At 50.8% G+C, this 19,713-nt stretch overlaps 1 protein-coding gene across 4 annotated transcripts in view; it reads left to right on the top strand.

Annotated features, from left to right (window-relative positions):
- The window catches only part of LOC144590756 (NACHT, LRR and PYD domains-containing protein 3-like), a 40,321-nt gene extending 21,706 nt beyond the window's left edge, over window positions 1-18,615 (top strand). Inside the window, exons 3-12 of one of the 4 annotated variants that reach the window (XM_078395177.1) lie at window positions 879-1,045; window positions 4,378-4,549; window positions 4,650-4,715; window positions 11,367-13,104; window positions 13,932-14,018; window positions 14,174-14,344; window positions 14,500-14,670; window positions 14,826-14,996; window positions 15,152-15,319; window positions 15,484-18,615. In XM_078395177.1, the coding sequence (XP_078251303.1) occupies window positions 879-1,045; window positions 4,378-4,549; window positions 4,650-4,715; window positions 11,367-13,104; window positions 13,932-14,018; window positions 14,174-14,344; window positions 14,500-14,670; window positions 14,826-14,996; window positions 15,152-15,319; window positions 15,484-15,571 (2,999 nt within the window). In that variant the 3' untranslated portion in view covers window positions 15,572-18,615. The remainder of the gene's footprint in view (window positions 1-878; window positions 1,046-4,377; window positions 4,550-4,649; window positions 4,716-11,366; window positions 13,105-13,931; window positions 14,019-14,173; window positions 14,345-14,499; window positions 14,671-14,825; window positions 14,997-15,151; window positions 15,320-15,483) is intronic. The other 3 variants (XM_078395175.1, XM_078395176.1, XM_078395178.1) reach the window with 3 other exon arrangements.
- The last annotated feature ends 1,098 nt before the right edge of the window (window positions 18,616-19,713 follow it).

Raw genomic sequence — 19,713 nt, forward strand, 5'->3', positions numbered from 1 at the left:
AGATGGATGTTATTGAGGAGGTTTTTTTTGATAGGTAGTTGGTTGAACAAAGGCTAGAGATGGAACATCAAAATGTTAGGCAGAAGGATTGAGTGTTGGAGATTGTGAAAATAAAGAAAGGAATATCGGAGGAAGGAAATGGGGAGGGGAGAAATCGGTGCGAGACTGTGGAGAGAGTGGGCGGAAATAAGGCCGGTGTGCGGTTTGGATTGTTACTTAATCTTGGAGTATTCAGTGTTCATACCATTGGATTTAAGGCGACCCAAGCGGAATGTGAAGTGCTGTTTCTTCAGTGAGCATGTGTCCAAGGACAGAGAGGTTGCTATGGCAATGGGACGAGAGTTTCAATGTTTGGCAATTGGCGAGACAAAGCATAGACTCGGCGACTGTTTTGCCAAAACCTAGTGGATTTTCCGGTTGCTAACCGTTTTTGCTCCTCGCGCAATTTTCTCCCACCCCCTCCCTTTCCACTTACATGAATTCATCTCACTGCACAATTTGCAACTCTTCACTCCATTTGTTTCACACCTGTCTTTTCATCTCTGGCCTTTCCCCAATTATCAGCCTATCAAAAACTCCCCTCACCTGTATCCACCTTACTTAGTCTTTCACCTGTTCTTCCTCTTGTCCACATTTCTCCCCACTCACCGCCACCACAATCAGCCTGAAAAAAGATCCAGACTTGAAACTTCACCTACAATATTCTCCAGAGATGATGGTTGACCCACTGAGTTCCTCCAGCAAATTGTCTTATTCCGATATTCTTCTTGGATCATTCTCATTAGGAGCCTGGAACACTCAGGGTGGGGGTTGCTGTTGTAGCGGGAGCCAAGGGTACTGATTCAGATGATGTTTTGTTTCTCTCTTTGAATACACAGATCTGACGCCTACATTGTCTGAGCTCCTGACACAGTGGAACGAGTACCAATTGTTCCAACTAACAAAATTCTATCGGGAGAGACTAAAACAGGCGATTGAAGAAGGGGTTGAAAGTCTCAGCTTCATGATGAGACCGGAGGGACATTTCACTAAACAAGAACACGTGGTAAGTGGAAGGATCACGGTGACTTCTGTTTCCCGTCACAGAACTGACGGCATTGGGGAAGAGTGACCAATGCCAGTCTCACTCACCTCGCACTCCCTGGGCTGAACAATGTAATGGACAATGCAATAATCTCTGATCGGTTTGTGTCCTGTAGATCTGGTATTAGGAATAAAACCTGTGACATGGGAACTTCTGAGAATTGTCCATTCTGATCCAGCTGTTCTTCCCACACATGCATCTTAGCAAAACGGTCAAGGAGCAGTAAACTTGTAAACGAGAATCAAAAACGATAACACGTTTTAAGTGGCATCGGTTTCATTGGTCGCATTTAGTTCAGTTCGTTAAACCACAGAGGGGATGTCTTTGATCGGGTGTAACTGGGGTAAGTGTAGAAATAAAAAAGTTATCTGGTCAATGAGTGAATGCGGGCTCAGAGTGAGGGAAAATAACTGCAGATGCTGCACAAATCGAAGGTATCACAAAATGCTGGAGTAACTCAGCAGGTCAGGCAGCATCTAGGAGCGAGGGAATGGGTGACGTTTCAGGTCTAGACCCTTTTTCAGACGGATGTCAGGGGGCGGGACAAAGAAAGTATATAGGTGGAGACAGGAAGACGGGAGAACTGGGATGGGGGAAGGGGAGGGGGAAAAGAGAGAGACAGAAACTATCTAAAGTTGGAGAAGTCAATGTTCATATCGTTGGGCTGCAAGCTGCCCAAGCGAAATATGAGGTGCTGTTCCTCCAATTTCCGCTGGGCCTCACTATGGCACTGGAGGAGGCCCATGACAGAAAGGTCAGACTGGGAGTGGGAGAGGGAGTTGAAGTGCTCAGCCACCGGGAGATCAGATTGGTTAAGGCGGACTGAGCGAAGGTGTTGAGCGAAACGATCGCCGAGCCTGCATTTGGTCTCGCCGATGTAGGGAAATTGACATCTAGAGCAGCGGATACAATCAATGAAGTTGGTGGAGGTGCAGGTGGACCTCTGTCTCACCTGGAAAGACTGTTTAGGTCCTTGGACGGAGTTGAGGGGGGAGGTAAATGGACAGGTGTTGCATCTCCTGCGGTTGCAGGGGAAAGTGCCCGGGGAGGGGGTGGTTTGGGTACGAAGGGACGAGTGGACCAGGGAGTTACGGAGGGAACGGTCTCTGCGGAACGCAGAAAGGAGAGGAGTTGGGAAGATGTGGCCGGTAGTGGTGTCCAGTTGTAGGGGAAGGAAATGTTGCAGGATGATTTGTTGGATTCGCTGGCTGATGGGGTGGAAGGTGAGAACGAGTGGGATTCTGTCCTTGTTACGAATGGGGGGAGGGGGAGCAAGAGCAGAGCTGTGGGATATAGAGGATGTCCTAGTGAGAGCCTCATCTATAATGGTAGAGGGGAAGCCCCGTTGCCTGAAGAATGAGGACATCACTGATGCCCTAGTGTGGAACACCTCATCCCGGGCGCAGATGCGGCGTAGACGGAGGAATTGGGAGTAGGGGATAGACTTTTTGCAGGAGTCAGGGTGGGAAGAGGTGTAGGCCAGATAGCTGTGGGAGTTAGTGGGTTTGTAGTAGATGTCAGTGACTAGTCTGTCTCCTGTGATGGAGATGGTGAGGTCCAGAAACGGGAGGGAGATGTCGGAGATAGTCCAAATATAGTTAAGGGCAGGATGGAAATTGGTGGTGAAATGTATGAAGTCAGTGAGTTCTGCATGGGTACAAGAGGTGGCACCAATGCAGTCGTCGATGTAGCGGAGGTATTCGGGGATGGGGCCAGTGTACGTCTGGAACAGGGATTGTTCGACGTACCCGACAAAGAGGCAGCGTAGCTGGGCCCATGCGAGTGCCCATAGCTACGCCTCTGGTTTGGAGGAAGTGGGAGGAGCCAAAGGAGAAGTTGTTAAGGGTGTGAATCAGCTCTGCCAGGCCGAGGAGAGTGTTACTAGATGGGGATTGGCTGGTTCTACGGTCGAGGAAGAAACGGAGGGCTTCAAGACCATCCTTGTGGGGGATGGAAGTGTAGAGTGACTGGGCATCCATGGTAAAGATGAGGGAGTGGGGGCCTGAAAACCGGAAGTTATTGAGGAGATGGAGAGCATGTGAGGTGTCTTGGACGTAGGTGGGGAGGGATTTGACCAGCAGGGATAGGATGGAGTCGAGGTAGGTGGAAAGAAGTTCGGTGCGGGCTCAGAGTGGGTAAGAATGTAGATGAAATAACTTAATAGCTTCAAAATGCCGAGCAGGAAGCAATGCAGGCTGCACTGGACACATCCATTTCTAGTGGGATAGTGTCAATGTGAGGCCAAAATGAATTGAGTTGCTGCTTTACAGCGAATGCAGCGCCGGAGACTCAGGTTCGATCCTGACTACGGGTGCTGCACTGTAAGGTGTTTGTACGTTCTCCCCGTGACCTGCGTGGGTTTTCTCCGAGATCTTCGGTTTCCTCCCACACTCTAAAGACGTACAGGTATGTAGGTTAATTGGCTGGGTAAAATGTAAAAATTGTCCCTAGTGGGTGTAGGATAGTGTTAATGTACGGGGATCGCTGGGCGGCACGGACTTGGAGGGCCGAAAAGGCCTGTTTCCGGCTGTATATATATGATATGATGATATGATATAGACAATAGACAATAGACAATAGGTGCAGGAGTAGGCCATTCAGCCCTTCGAGCCAGCACCGCCATTCAATGCGATCATGGCTGATCACTATCAATCAGTACCCCGTTCCTGCTTTCTCCCCATACCCCCTCACTCCGCTATCCTTAAGAGCTCTATCCAGCTCTCTCTTGAAAGCATCCAACGAACTGGCCTCCACTGCCTTCTGAGGCAGAGAATTCCACACCTTCACCACCCTCTGACTGAAAAAGTTCTTCCTCATCTCCGTTCTAAATGGCCTACCCCTTATTCTCAAACTGTGGCCCCTTGTTCTGGACTCCCCCAACATTGGGAACATGTTATCTGCCTCTAATGTGTCCAATCCCCTAATTATCTTATATGTTTCAATAAGATCCCCCCTCATCCTTCTAAATTCCAGTGTATACAAGCCCAATCGCTCCAGCCTTTCAACATACGACAGTCCCGCCATCAACACAGCCATCGTTGACCTAAATGGGCTGTTCCCGTGCTGTACTCTGCTGTGTTCTCGGACACTGCCAGGTGTGAAGCGCGTTTCACACTGTCAGGACTCTGGGAGTGCACAGTTTGTCAGCCCAGTGTCATGGGTGTATGAACAGGCAAACCAATGCCTGCCACAATGCTCAATAATACCAGAATATCCCATTGCTGAATCGCTAATACCCCCCCATTAGCACTGTCTCATTCACTTCTCAATATATTCATTGTTGTTCTTCACAGAATATCAGTGAGCTCGCGGTCAAGGGAAACCGGAGTGACTGTTCGACCCTCTTCCTAAGTCTGGTGATGGAGAAAGGCAACCGGCCCCGGCGGGTGATGTGGGAATCCTTTGTGAAAATGCAGAATGAATTACCAAAGCTGGACAAAATACTGAAAGAAATCCAGAAGCTCGGTACGGCAAATCATCACACTGAACTGAATATCACTTTGGAACACTGGTGTTAACAATGTCATTCAAGTCTGGTTTAATGAATGCTCTTTGATTTGAACAGGTCCTGATCCACAAGAGTACATTAACATCACCAGTGGTTTATCTGAATTATCCTCTCATATGGAAGGTGAGTGTTGAAATGTACAGTTCACACCAATGACTTGTTAATACTGTAATACTGAAACTGTTTGTTCAGAGCTTTGCAGAATCGGAAATCAGAAGATCGAACCTTAAGCAATTGTTCGACTGAATCTTTCCCCGTTGGGCCCGTCCCCGTAGGGTTTCCATTGTAACCGGAAGGGGGGGAGGGAGGAGGGGGGTTGCGCGAGCTTTTTGACGTCACACGCTGAAGGCAATTGAAAAAACGGCTGTTTTTTTTTTTTTTTTTACTAAAACCTCTTTAACTTATAAAATACGCGACCGAATAAAAAAAAATCATCATTTTTCAGCAGCGTTTAGCGCGGTGACTAAGGCGGGGCAGAAATCGTGGCGCTACGGTTTACTGTTTTCCCGAAATCAGCCGAAATCACAGACATACACACGCTGAAGACTAAATCCGCACCACAGCGCCCCCCTGAAAACCTTCAATAAATCAGGCGGGGGGGGGGCAGTGCTTTAAAACCTCTGTAACTTAAAAAATATGCGATTTCGGCTGATTACGGCAAAACGGTAAACCGACTTACACGAGGTACGATCGACCCGCTCGCAGGCCCTTCATCGCCCTGCGTGGCCTGGCCGCGGCACTTTCCATCGCCCGGTGGGGGCTCAGGACTTTCATCGGCCTGCTCGGCTCGGCCGTGGGACTTTCCATCGCCCGGTGGGGGCTTCAAAAAGTTGGGAGCCTCGATCACCTCGTGGCCACACGGGAGAAGAATGAGAAGGAGATAAGACTTTTCTTTGCCTTCCATCACAGTGAGGGTGTGCCTAGAGCAATCACTGTGATGGCTGTTTGTGTTATAAATTGTATCTGTGTGTCCTGTGCTTTGTGTTGTATACTGCCGGACCCTGACGTGAGAGGACGCTGGCGCTGTTTATTCGCCGCTTCTCCGTTAGGATAGTTTGTCTGTTTGTTTTTATGTTATGATTTTTTTTGTAAAGCGCTTTGAGCTTCTGGAAAGGCGCTATATAAAATAAATGCTCATTATTATTATTAATCACCGCGCGGACCGCTGCTGGAAAATGTTTTTTTTATTTAATTCGTTCGCATATTTTTTAAGTTACAGAGGTTTTAAAGCGTTGCCCCCCCTGAGGGGGGGGGAGGTGGGGGGAGGAAGGGGGGGAGGGGAGGGGAGGAAGGGGGGAGGGGAGGGGAGGAAGGGGGGAGGGAGGGGGACCTCCCCTTTTCCCAGTACCCCTCTTTCCCCGTTGGGCCCGTCCCCGTAGGGTTTCCATTGTAACCGGAAGGGGGGGAGGGAGGGTGGAAGGAGGGGGGAGTGGGAGAGGGATGGAAGGGTGGAGGGAGGGGGGGAGGGGGGGAGGGATGGAGGGAGGGGGGGAGGGATGGAGGGAGGGGAGGAGGGGAGGGGGGAAGGGGTAGGCCAAGTGTGCCGGTTGGGCCCGTCCTCGTAGGGTTTCCATTGTAAACCGGGAGTGGGGGGGAGGGAAGGGGGAGGGAGGGAGGGAGGAGGGAGGTGTGGAGGAGGGAGGGGAGGGGGAGGGGAGGAGGGAAGTGGGGGAGGGAGGGAGACCTCCCCTTTTCCCAGTACCCCTCTTTCCCCGTTGGGCCCGTCCTCGTAGGGTTTCCATTGTAACCGGGAGGAGGGGAGGGAGGGAAGGGGGAGGGAGGGAGGAGGGGAGGGGGGAAGGGAGGGGGAGAAGGGAGGGGGAGGGGGGTGGGGGAGGGAGGGGGTAGGGAGGGGGAAGGGGGGAGGGAGGGGGACCTCCCCTTTTCCCAGTACCCCTCTTTCCCCGTTGGGCCCGTCCTCGTAGGGTTTCCATTGTAACCGGGAGGGTGGAAGGAGGGGGGAGGGGGAGAGGGATGGAAGGGAAGAGGGAGGAGGGAGGGAGTGGGGGAGGGAGGGAAGGAGGGAGGGGGGAGTGGGAGGGAGTTGGGGAGGGAGGGGGAGGAGGGGGAGGAGGGGGGGATGGAGGTGGGAAGGAGGGGGGAGGAAGGAGTTGAGGGGGGAAGGGTGACCTCCCCTTTTCCCAGTACCCCTCTTTCCCCCACCACCAAGCCCCCTCCGCAACGACCCCTGTTGTCCCCGTCCCCATTCTCAGACTCCCCCATTCTCTCTCTCCCCCCCAGACACACTCTAAGTGCTTTTTTCGCAACACTTGCCCCGGTGGCCCACGAGCATAGGGGCCCCATGCTGATCTGTGTATGTTAAGTAAATTGCAATATAAAACACTACTTTAAAACAATTAGTGCTTTTCTTGCAACATTCGCGGTTACTTAGTGCTTCTCACGGCGATCTGTAAGTGCTTTTCGAAACAATGTAGCACCCATCTCACACAAGCATTGTGACGTCACAAGCGGAGGACCTTGAAAAAAAAGGTTAGAAATAAAAAAATGTAAATTTAAAACATCTGTAAAGAGTAGACACTGAAGAAGGGTCTCGACCCGAAACGTCACCCATTCCTTCTCTCCCGAGATGCTGCCTGACCTGCTGAGTTACACCAGCATTTTGTGAATAAATCGATTTGTACCAGCATCTGCAGTTATTTTCTTATACTAAGAGTAGACACCCAATAGCAGCTGCTTGTCCATTGTGACGTCACACGCTGAAGACTAAATCCGCACCGCAGCGCCCCCTATAGAACCAATAAATCGGGGGGGGGGGGGCAGCGCTTTAAAACCTCTAACTTAAAAAATATACGACCAAATTAAATAAAAATATCATTTTCCAGCAGCTGTCCGCGTGGTGATTAAGGCGGTGGACCGTTTTGCAGAAATCAGCGAAATCAATATACACACCCCCCATTCTCTCCTCGGAGGGAGGGGGGAGAGGGGAGGGAGGGGGACCTCCCCTTTTCCCAGTACCCCTCTTTCCCCCACCACCAAGTCCCCTCCGCACGACCCCTTTTGTCCCACTCCCCAGTCCCCATTCTCAGAACCCCCCCATTTTCTCTCCCCCAGACACACTCTTAGCATCAGTTAAAGGCCCGGGGGGGGGGGGGGGGGGCGGGTGAGCGGATCAGTGAAAGGTTCGGGGGGGGGGCGGGGGATCACATCAGTGAAAGGTCCGGGGGGGGGGGGGATAGCGGGGAGAGGGTCTCCCCGGTGTGGGAGAGAGGAGAGAAGCAAGGGGAGAGAAGAGAGGTGAGCCGGTGATCGCGGGCTGGCTCTGCTAACTGCGTCCATTTTTTTGGTGCGAGTGAGGAGATGCCGCGCATGCGTGCTGAGCACACCCGCGCAACAGCGCCCCCCCTGAAAACCAATAAATCAGGGGGGGCAGCGCTTTAAAACCTCTGTAACTTAAAAAATATGCGTCCGAATTAAATAAAAATATCATTTTCCAGCAGCTGTCCATGTGGTGATTAAGGCGGTGCAAACATTTTGGCGCTACGATTCACCGGTTTGCAGAAATCAGCGAAATCAAATATATATACATATATATACATATATATTAACAAGATCTGAGTTTTAATAGTATACTAGCCCATTCCCACACCCCCCATTCTCTCTTCCCCAACCCCAATCTTACTCTCCACACACACCCCCTTTCCCCACGACCTCCCCTTTTCCCAGTACACCTATTTCCCCCACCACCAAGCCCCTCCGGACGACCCCTGTTGTCCCCTTCCCCATTCTCCCCATTCTCTCCTCCCCCAACCCCAATCTTACTCTCCCCACACCCCTCCTTTCCCCACGACCTCCCCTTTTCCCAGTACCCCTATTTCCCCCACCACCAAGCCCCCTCCGGACGACCCCTGTTGTCCCCCTCCCCAGTCCCCATTCTCAGACCCCGCCACCATTCTCTCTCCCCCAGACACACTCTTACTCTCCCCCACCCCCCCTTTCCCCAGCACACCCCTTTCCCCTACTCTCTCTTGCCCCCAGCACCAACAGGTCCGGGGGGGGGCGGGGAGCGCATCAGTGAAAGTTACTGGGGGGTGGGGTGCGCATTAGTGAAAGGTCCGTGGGCGGCGGGGGAGCGCATCAGTGAAAGGTCCGGGGGGGGAGTGCATCAGTGAAAGGTCCGGTGGGGGGATAGCGGGGAGAGGGTCTCCCGGGTGTGGGAGAGAAGAGAGAAGCAAGGGGAGAGAGGAGAGGTGAGCCCATACGCACAGACGCACAGCAGCGCCACGCTGAAAGCCTTCAATAAATCAGTAGGAGGGGGGGTTGCGCGAGCTTTTTGACGTCACACGCTGAAGGAAATTGAAAAAACGGCTGGGTTTTTTTTTTTTTTTTACTAAAACCTCTAACTTAAAAAATACGCGACCGAATCAAATAAAAAAATCATTTTCCAGCAGCGTTCAGCGTGGTGATTAAGGCGGTGCAAAAATTATGGAGCTACGGTTTGCCGTAATCAGCCGAATCACAGATATATATATATACATATATTCATACATACACAAGATCTGAGTTTTAAGAAGATAGATAGATAGATAGAAGATAGATACTAGCAAAGAGGGCCCGTTGGGCCCATTCCCACACCCCCCATTCTCTCCCCCCCAACCCCAATCTTACTCTCCCCACACCCCCCCCTTACCCCACGACCTCCCCCCTTTTCACAGTACCCCTCTTTCCCCCACCACCATGCCCCCTCCGGACGACCCCTGTTGTCCCATTCTCAGACGCCGCCACCATTCTCTCTCCCCAGACACACTCTTACTCTCCCCCACCCTCCCTTTGTGCCCCCAGCACCAACAGGTCCGGGGGGGGGGGAGCGCATCAGTGAAAGGTCCGGGCGGGTGGGGCGGGGGAGCGCATCAGTGAAAGGTCCGGGGGGGGGGGGGGAGAGCATCAGTGAAGGGTCGGGGGGGGATAGCAGGGAGAGGATCTCCCGGGTGTGGGAGAGAGGAGAGAAGGAAGGGGAGAGAGGAGCACAGACGCACAGCAGCGCCACGCTGAAAGCCTTCAATAAATCAGTAGGAGGGGGGTGCATGGGCATTTTGACGTCACACGCTGAAGGCCATGGAAAAAACGGATGGATTTTTTTTTTTACTAAAACCTCTGTAACTTAAAAAATATACGACCGAATTAAATAAAAATGTCATTTTCCAGCAGCGTTCAGCGGTGTGATTAAGGCGGTGCAAAAAGTGTTTTGCAGAAATCAGCCGAAATCTTTGTTACAAATATACATACAAATCAGAGTTTTAGTAAGAACTCATTGGGCCCATTCCCACACCCCCCATTCTCTCCTCTACCAACCCCAATCTTACTCTCCACACACACCCCCTTTCCCCACGACCTCCCCTTTTCCCAGTACCCCTATTTCCCCCACCACCAAGCCCCCTCCGGACGACCCCTGTTGTCCCCTTCCCCAGTCCCCATTCTCCCCATTCTCTCCTCCCCCAACCCCAATCTTACTCTCCCCACACCCCTCCTTTCCCCACGACCTCCCCTTTTCCCAGTACCCCTATTTCCCCCACCACCAAGCCCCCTCCGGACGACCCCCGTTGTCCCCCTCCCCAGTCCCCATTCTCAGACCCCGCCACCATTCTCTCTCCCCCAGACACACTCTTACTCTCCCCCACCCCCCCTTTCCCCAGCACACCCCCTTTCCCCTACTCTCTCTTGCCCCCAGCACCAACAGGTCCGGGGGGGGGAGCGCATCAGTGAAAGGTCCGGGGGGGGGGAGCGCATCAGTGAAAGGTCCGGGGGGGGGGAGCGCATCAGTGAAAGGTCCTGGGGGGGCGGGGAGCGCATCAGTGAAAGGTCCGTGGGGGGGGGGGGAGCGCATCAGTGAAAGGTCCGTGGGGGGGGGGGGCGGGGGAGGGCATGAGTGAAAGGTCCGGGGGGGGGGGGGGGCGGGGGAGCGCATGAGTGAAAGGTCCGGGGGGGGGGGGCGATAGCGGGGAGAGGGTCTCCCGGGTGTGGGAGAGAGGAGAGAAGCAAGAGGAGAGGGGAGCCCATACGCACAGACGCACCATGCTGAAAGCCTTCAATAAATCAGTAGGAGGGGGGTTGGGCGAGCTCTTCTCACGTGGGCATTTTGAGGTCACAGCGTTTGACGTCACACGCTGTAACTTAAAAAATACACGACCAAATCAAATAAAAATATCATTTTCCAGCAGCGTTCAGCGTGGTGATTAAGGCGCTGCAAAAATCGTGGCACTACGGTGCACCGTTTTTGCCGAAATCAGCCGAAATCACAGACATATACACGCTGAAGACTAAATCCGCACCAAAGCGCCACCCTGAAAACCTTCAATAAATCAGGGGGGGGGGGGGCAGCACTTTAAAACCTCTGTAACTTAAAAATTATGCGACCGAATTAAATACAAATATCATTTCCCAGCAGCGAACCGCGTGGTGATTAAGGCGGTGCAAAAATCGTGGCGCTATGGTTCACCGTTTTGCCGGAATCAGCGAAATCACAGATATATACATATACATATATATATTCATTCATTTATTCATACATACATTCGCAAAATCTGACTTTTAATAAGTTAGATAGATCGATAGATAGATAGATAGATAGATAGATAGATAGATAGATAGATAGATAGATAAATAGATAGATAGATAGATAGATAGATAGAAGATAGATAGAAGATAGATAGATATATATATATATATCTCTTATCTCTCTCTCTCTCTCTCTCTTTTGTTGTGTTTTGAGTTGAGTCATCTGACATTGTGTTCATTATCTGCCTATTCCCGTGCAAGATGTTCAACGTAAACACAAGGAGACTCTGCGAGCACAGACGGAAAGACTGAGCGTGAACACGATCCTGATGAAGGAGAAGGTGAAGGTTTGCCAGCTGCTTGATCGATACGCTGAGCTCACAATCACCTCCACTGTTCGAGATCGGACACTGGTAGAACATGAGCTGCTGGCAAGAGGCCGGGACCATGAAGAGTGGAGAGAGAAATGTCTCCGGAGAGAACTAGAAAAAATCAGGACAGATCAATTATTCCACAGCAGCTTTTCCAGAAGAAAATCCCGTTCTGGGAGTTCAGCATCTGTGGCCGGAGTCCCGGGGATCGGAAAAACAACAATGGTGCAAAAGATTGTTCATGACTGGGCCACAGGGAAAATATATCAAGACTTCCAGTTTGTTTTCAGTTTTAAATTCCGAGATTTAAACACTATTAACTGCAGAGTGACCCTGAAGGAACTGATTCTGGATCAGTATCCTTACTTTAGGAATATCCTTGAAGAGGTCTGGAAGAACCCAGAGGGATTGCTGTTTATATTCGACGGTCTGGATGAATTCAAGGGCAGGATCGATTTTGCTGACAGTCGGAGAGACACAGAACCTCAGCACATGTGTCCAGATCCCGAGTGGTGGTGTGAAGTGTCTGACATTGTGTACAGTTTAATCCAGCACAAGCTGCTCCCAGGGTGTTCAGTGCTAGTGACCACCCGCCCCACTGCGTTACATTTACTGGAAAAGGCAGAGATCAGTGTCAGGGCTGAAATCCTGGGATTTGTTGGTGAAGAACGGAAAGAATATTTCACCAGGTATTTTGAAGATCAGACGGTGGCAGCAGCTGTTTTCAAACACGTGGAGGAGAACGAGATCCTGTACACCATGAGCTACAACCCCTCCTACTGCTGGATCCTCGCACTGACACTGGGCCCCTTCTTCACACAAACACACCGGGATCCGCAGCGAGTTCCCAAGACCATCACCCAACTATATTGCTACTTTATTTACAACATCCTGACGAACCACGGCCGTGAGATTGAGAGCCCCCGTGAGGTGTTACTGACGGTTGGTCAGATGGCCTTCACTGGAGTGTCCGAGAAGAACATTGTGTTCACAGATGGAGATTTGATCAAATACAATCTGCAGCCTTCCCAGTTCCTGTCCGGGTTCCTGATGGAACTTTTGGAGAGAGAGGATTCAGCCCGGAGCGTGGTGTACACCTTCCCGCACCTCACTGTCCAAGAGTTTGTAGCCGCACTCGCACAATTCCTGACTCCGGATCGCGGGGATATCCTGAAACTCCTGTCTGAAGCCCACAGCACGACAGACGGGCGATTTGAGGTATTTCTCCGTTTTGTCGCTGGTCTCTCCTCCCCACGGTCAGCTCGGGTCCTGGAGGAGTTTCTGGGTCCATTTCCTCATCAAACAATCTGCCGAGTGATTGACTGGGTGAAGGAGGAGGTTCAACACCAGGCTGGAAACACAAGGAGTGTAGCTGGTAAACGGAGGCTCCTGAACACGCTGCACTGCCTGTTTGAGTCTCAGAATCCTGCACTTGCTCAGCAGACACTGGGATCTGTGGAAACACTTTCATTCGGTGGACTGGGACTGACCCCGATTGACTGCGTGGTCCTGTCTCATGTCATCAGGCACTGTGATACAATCAAACACCTCGATCTGTGGAAGTGCCGCATTCAGTGTGAAGGTCTCCAGCGGCTGGGACCGGTTCTGCACAAGTGTCAGCACTTGGGGTAACTGTCCGTTTGACGCTAACACTGACCTGTAAAATTGTTTCACTATTTTGTTCCGTCCAGCAACCTTTCTATGGGGCCGGCCGTCACTGTGCACGGCACCCCTCCTCTTTTACACTACCAGGATCGCCGGTGGTCTACTCCGTCCCCCCCTCCATCGGGTCGCCGGTGTTCTACTCCGTCCCCCTCTCACCCGGGTCACCGGTGGTCGACTCCGCCCCCCTCCACCAGTTACCGGTGGTCGACTCCGTCCTCCCTCCCCCGAGTCACCGGTGGTCCACTCCGCCCAACTCCTCCCCTGGGTCACCCGTGGTCGATTCCGTTCCCCCCTCCTCCCTCCCCCGGGTCGCTGGTGGTCGATTCCGTTCCCCCCTCCTGCTTCCCCCGGGTCGTTGGTGGTCGACTACATTCCCCCTCCTCCCTCCCCCGGGTCGCTGGTGGTCGACTCCTTCCCGCCCTCATCCCTCCTACAGGTCGCTAGTGGTCGACTCCGTCACCCCCTCCACCCTCCCGCGGGTCACCGATAGTCGGTTCCGTCTCCCTTTCCCGGGTTGTTGGTGGTCGACTCCACCGCCCCCCTCCCCCGGGTCACCGATGGTAGCTGCCGTTCTCCCTCCCCCACGTCACGTGTGTTGCAGGCGTTCTCTGCACGGGGAACTTTTCCCAGTCGTCGGGGAATGAGAATAAATGGTAAAAGTCACCAAACACCACAACGACAGAGATTTATTCAACAATTTGCTGAGGCGCTTCTAGAAATATCAGTTTCGGAGAAGTTATCTCAGCCCCGGGGTTTGTATCAGTTTGTTCCTTACTCTGTTTATGTTTAGACTGGCGTTCAACGACCTGGGTGATTCAGGAGTGAAACTGGTGTCTGCGGCTCTGGGGAACCCGGACTGTAAAATACAGAGACTGGAGTAAGTCCCAGACTGTGAGAGATTGTGTTTACAGTCACTGGGTGTCTGACACTGAACATTAATATGATCAGTAATCGTGTCACTGATAAACACTGGGGATTTTCACCATCTCCTGTCTCTCCGTGTCCCTCACCCTCACTCTCTCTCATCTCCAGGCTGCGGACTGTCGGTCTCACAGACTCTGGAGCCGAGGATCTCGCCTCCGCTCTCAGTACAAACCCCTCACTGACGGAGCTGGACCTGGGTGATAATAAACTGGGCGATTCCGGAGTGAAACTGGTGTCTGCGGCGCTGGGGAACCCGGACTGTAAAATACAGAGACTGGAGTAAGTCCCAGACTGTCCGATATTGTGTTTGTACAGTCACAGGGTGTCTGACACTGATCATTAATATGTTTAGTAAATGTGTCACTGATAGACACCGTGGATTTGCACCGTCTCCTGTCTCTCTGTGTCCCTCACCCTCACTCTCTCATCTCCAGGCTGCGGACTGTCGGTCTCACAGATTGTGGAGCCGAGGATCTCGTCTCCGCTCTCAGTACAAACCCCTCACTGACGGAGCTGGAGCTGAGTGGGAATAATCTGGGAGATTCCGGAGTGAAACTGGTGTCTGCGGCTTTGAGGAACCCGGACTGTAAAATACAGAGACTGGAGTAAGTCCCAGACTGTGAGAGATTGTGTTTACAGTCAGTGGGTGTCTGACACTGAACATTAATATCATCAGTAATTGTATCATTGATAAACACTGTGGATTTGCACTGTCTCCTGTCTCTCTGTGTCCCTCACCCTCACTCTCTCTCATCTCCAGGCTGTGCAGTGTCGGTCTCACAGATTCTGGAGCCGAGGATCTCGCCTCCGCTCTCAGTACAAACCGCTCACTGACGGAGCTGGATCTGAGTGGGAATAATCTGGGAGATTCCGGAGTGAAACCGGTGTCTGCGGCGCTGAGGAACCCGGACTGTAAAATACAGAGACTGGAGTAAGTCCCAGACTGTGAGAGATTGTGTTTACAGTTACTGGGTGTTTGACACTGAACATTAATATGATCAGTAATTGTGTCACTGATAAACACTGGGGATTTGCACCGTCTCGTGTCTCTCTGTGTCCCTCACCCTCACTCTCTCTCATCTCCAGGCTGGACAGTGTCGGTCTCACAGATTCTGGAGCCGAGGATCTCGTCTCCGCTCTCAGTACAAACCCCTCACCGACGAAGCTGTACCTGTCAAACAACTCCCTCACAGACCGATCTGTTCCCGGTCTCCGCCGCCTCATACTGACCCTTCCGTGTCTGGAGCGGATCAGGTGAGTGTTTGTGTTAATGTTTATTGTGATAAAATATCAGGGGATGTGCGGGCTTCTCCTGTGATTTAGTTCTGTGAGTGTTGTTGAAATATCAACCGCAGTCCCTGTTCCTGACACTGATGTTTAATCTGTTTATTTTGTCTTTATTCCTGGGCTTGTTTCAGGCTGCTTAGGAATAAGTTCACTGCAGATGGACGGAACCAGCTGAAGAGTCTGCGAGGATTCAGATCTGGACTGAGTGTGGACGTGTGAACATCTCGGGGTGTAAACGTCACCGCCCTGGGGACGGGAATATTGTTGGCCGATTCCCCGCCCTCCCCTTTAAACGGCCGCCCTCCCATTTAAATGGCCGCCCTTCCCTTTAAACTGTCGCCCTCCCCTTTAAACTGTCGCCCTCCCCTTTAAACTGTCGCCCTCCCCTTTAAACTTTCGCCCTCCCCTTTAAACGGCCGCCCTACCCTTTAAACTGTCGCCCTCCCCTTTAAAAGGCCGCCCTTCCCTTTAAACGGCATTTAAATCCGGTGCTTCCCCCCAGTGGGAGAGCGCGGAATTGCAGCTGGACCTGCAAGATCACGGATGTGACTTTATCGTCAGCGGCCCCCGCTCCCGCTGCGGATTGATGGTGACAACGGAAGCATTGTTCAAACTGTTCATTTACAGAGCAATGCCTTTGTTGATGTCCAGGTTGCTAATATTTGCCGAAATCAATAAACACTTGTCAATTCCAGATGTTATGTCGGATTCCCAACTGCATCCAATATTTATTCACTCAGTTCTCCCTCTCCCCTCCCAAACCTTTCTTGGCTGCTTCCTCTCTCCATTTACCCTCCTGTATTCTCTCCCCTTCCCTATAATCAACCATCAGTTTCCTCCACCATGCCGCGGTACTGCTCCCTCTTTCTGCCACCATCCTGCCCCCATGCCACCCCCCTCCTGCATTCTCCTCCTGCTCCCGCTCCTGCACTCCCCTGCTATTCCCACATCCTGCCCTCCCCTGCACCCCATCTCACTAACCTTCCTGCCCCCATCCTGCGCGTTCTCCTGCCCTCTCATACCCCGACCCACCTAACCAGCCCCACCTGCTCCTCCCCTCCTTCTCCCTCTTTCTGCCCCACTCTTGCTCCCATTTGATGTCCCTCCTTCTCCTCCTCCTCTTTACCGCCTCCCCATCCCCTAGAGAATATTATTTTATGCATGATATTATTTGCTATTATTTTATACATTAGACATTGTTATGGCATTATTTTATACATTGTTGTTTAAGGTTTGTAACTGCTTAGGCATTAGGCGCCTCTCTGTAACTAATTAAGGCGCCCTAGACATTCCGTGCCCTTGACACGTCTCTGTAACATAACACCTTTGTATAACACTCCTTTGCTTTAGCTTGTACCCTTGCTTTAGCCTTGATGATAAGGGTAGTAGAATCCGAAGGGATGCGGACATTCATCAATGAGTAGGATTTAATGGTGGCAAGAGAAGAGATAAGGAAAAACATAGGCCTTGGGGTGATGGATGGATGTGAGGGATGGACTAGCAGGAAATAAGGGAGGCAAAATATGAAGGGATGTGAGCATTGAGATAAGGATATATTACTAAATGGGATTTAATGGTGGTGGGACAAGCAGGTACTACAAAGCAATGAAGGACTGAAGAAAGGGAGTGTGGGAGAAAGGGAGTGTGGGTATGAGGTAATGCAAAGGAGATAAGGTTTAGAATAACCCTATAAAAATAGGCTGCCCGGTGTACTAAGTGGGCAGTCAGATGGTTGACATCCTGATTGTTCCAGCCGTTGTTTGCAAATAAAGGCTTTTAACTTCTTGAAGAATTCTCCGTGTCATCTGCTTCATTTTGAACACCGGTAACCACGACAAAATTGGCGTAGTCGGCAGGATCGGAAAGAGGCCCGTTCGATAACGGACGACAAGCTAAAGGCGCTCCCAAGCCCGTCAGGGGCTCCCCGGTTCAACAGGTAAAGGGTGGCCACCCGCAAAAAGTTAGGCGGTTTTCCGCTTTATTTGGACTAATAGCCTGTTGAAAACGGGGGACCACTGGTGGCACAGGAGCGCCCAGGCGGTCCAAGGGCCTCTCCGATCCAAAGAATCTGTCTAAACTATTCTAAAAAGAGACCCGGAGGATTGCTCAAGAAGGCTGCGCAGTGGGGTAAGTAGAAAATAGATAAGTTAAGAAAGTAGATTTAGTTGAGTAAGAGTTTGTGACGTCACGAAGACCTTGTGGATACCGCCCTAAGAGGATTGGGGACTGAATAGACGAGACGTCCTGTGGATACCCCTCTAGTTAACTTGGGATCACTCTGGTTAGCTAGGGGTCTGGACGGGCAGGATGAAACGTTCTGTGGATACCGCCCTAGTTAACTAGGGATCACTCTGGTTAGCTAGGGGTCTGTACGGGCAGGATCAGAAGACCTTGTGGATACCGCCCTAAGAGGATAGGGGACTGAATAGACAAGGCGACCTGTGGATACCGCTCTAGTTAACCGGGGATTACTCTGGTCGGCTAGGGGTCTGTACGGGCAGGATCAAAAAAATGGAATAATTGGATAACATAAAAAATAAAAATTGCAAAATATTAAAGGAATATAGTAGAACTGTAAAAAATAGAAATAGCGTAATAGGTAGCATAGTGACTATAGAGACGGAACGGAGTGAGAACAAGGACTGCATTTAAACTGACTGACCAAGTGCACTAACATAACATAAGACGAGTACAATGAATAAAATAACTGCAGTTGAACTACTAAGTAAGAAATTCCCCATATCCAAAGAGGATATTAAAAAACACTGAGAAATGGGAAAAAAGGACGAGAAAATTGGTTACGAAATGGCCCACGGAATGATATAAATATGATATAAATTTTGATATGAATTTTGATATATTTATATTTTGATATAAATATGTGTGATGAAATGGAAGTGTTAATTAAGAACTATAAGCCTAAGGATAAATCAGAAACCCGATTAACGAAAAAGGAAAAAGAACTAGACGTACTTAAATTGTTTAGAATAGAAGGAGAAAGGCTGAGGAAAGCATATCAGGAAAAGAATACCACCCCAAACAAGGGTGAAAAAACCCGAAAAACAGCATGAAAATCAGGAGCTTCAGGGGAAAAAATCAACTCTGTACCCCAGCCTAAGGGACCCTGGGTATCCCCCTCCCTATTCCAGCCAGGACGGAATAAAGCAGTGCCCTTTAGTGAAAGGGATAGTAGAGATAGAGGGAGAAGTCGAAGTTTGGAGGAATGGGCAGGACGTAAAGGAATATAGACAGAGAAGGGGCAGCGAGAAAAGGAAAGGATGAAGCAAGAAGCACGGGAACTAGAAGCAGACATCAAAAGGCTGCAGGACCTCAGGGACAGAAAGATTTATGGGACCCGTCAGGCAGCAAATAAGGAGTATGAGGGAGACTGCAACGCAGAAACACAGGCGAGTAATCAGCAGGCATCAGAGAGAAGGCAAAACTCTGAGAATTAAGCAGAATTAGAAAGTGATGGGGAAAGAACAAGGGAGTGTAGAAGGGAAATAGAGGCATCCATAAAGCGCTTAGAGATAGAGATAAGGGAGATGGAAAAATATATGGAAAGAAAAAGAAAGGAAAGCCAGGGGTATGCCCAGGAAGGAATGAGGTGGGAAAGCATACAGGTAGAACCACAACAAGAGATGGCAAGTGAGAGACAGGAGCTGAAGGGTGGAATGATGCCGTTACTTATGAAAAAGGCAGCACAAACCCAGTATATTCTTTGGGTGACCAGAGACCTAGAGGGGCTGAAAAACACTTTGCCCAACATATATAACGGGGCAGGAAAATGGATTAGGGCCTTTGAGGAGGATGATTATTGGCTATGGGAGATTTGAAGGCACTACTGGTGAAGGTAATAGGAACCACGAAATTAGCAGAACTATTTGAAATGGCTGGGATAAAAAAACGCAGCAAATAACCCGATGATTGATGGCACGCCATTTGATCGAGTCAGGCAGAGGGTATGGCAGGCCCTCCGAGACTTACCCACTCAAAGTGGACCTAAAGACATTGAAAGGAGACTCGCTGGGGGACACGGAGAACCCAGCGGCTTATCTGGAGGATCAACTGAAAAGTGGAGACTTGAAACCAAACAAAACATAGACGGTAACGAGTTAATGACCGCTTTGTTTCGGACCGCTATAGTGGACGCAATGTCTCCTCGAGTTAAGTCCAGACTGGAGGAGGTGGTGGAATTGTCAACCATATCCCACTCCCAGTTCAGGGACCACCTGGTTCATGCAGTCGACAAATGTCGTACGGAGAGACAAAAAATGGTGAACCAACAAGAAGAGGTGCAGAGAAAGTTGATGCAAATGCAACTAGAAGAACTAAAAAAGAAAGAGCGTGAAAAAGGAAAG

The sequence above is a fragment of the Rhinoraja longicauda genome, unplaced genomic scaffold (genome assembly GCF_053455715.1).
Source record: "Rhinoraja longicauda isolate Sanriku21f unplaced genomic scaffold, sRhiLon1.1 Scf000294, whole genome shotgun sequence".
Classification (NCBI taxonomy): domain Eukaryota; kingdom Metazoa; phylum Chordata; class Chondrichthyes; order Rajiformes; family Arhynchobatidae; genus Rhinoraja; species Rhinoraja longicauda.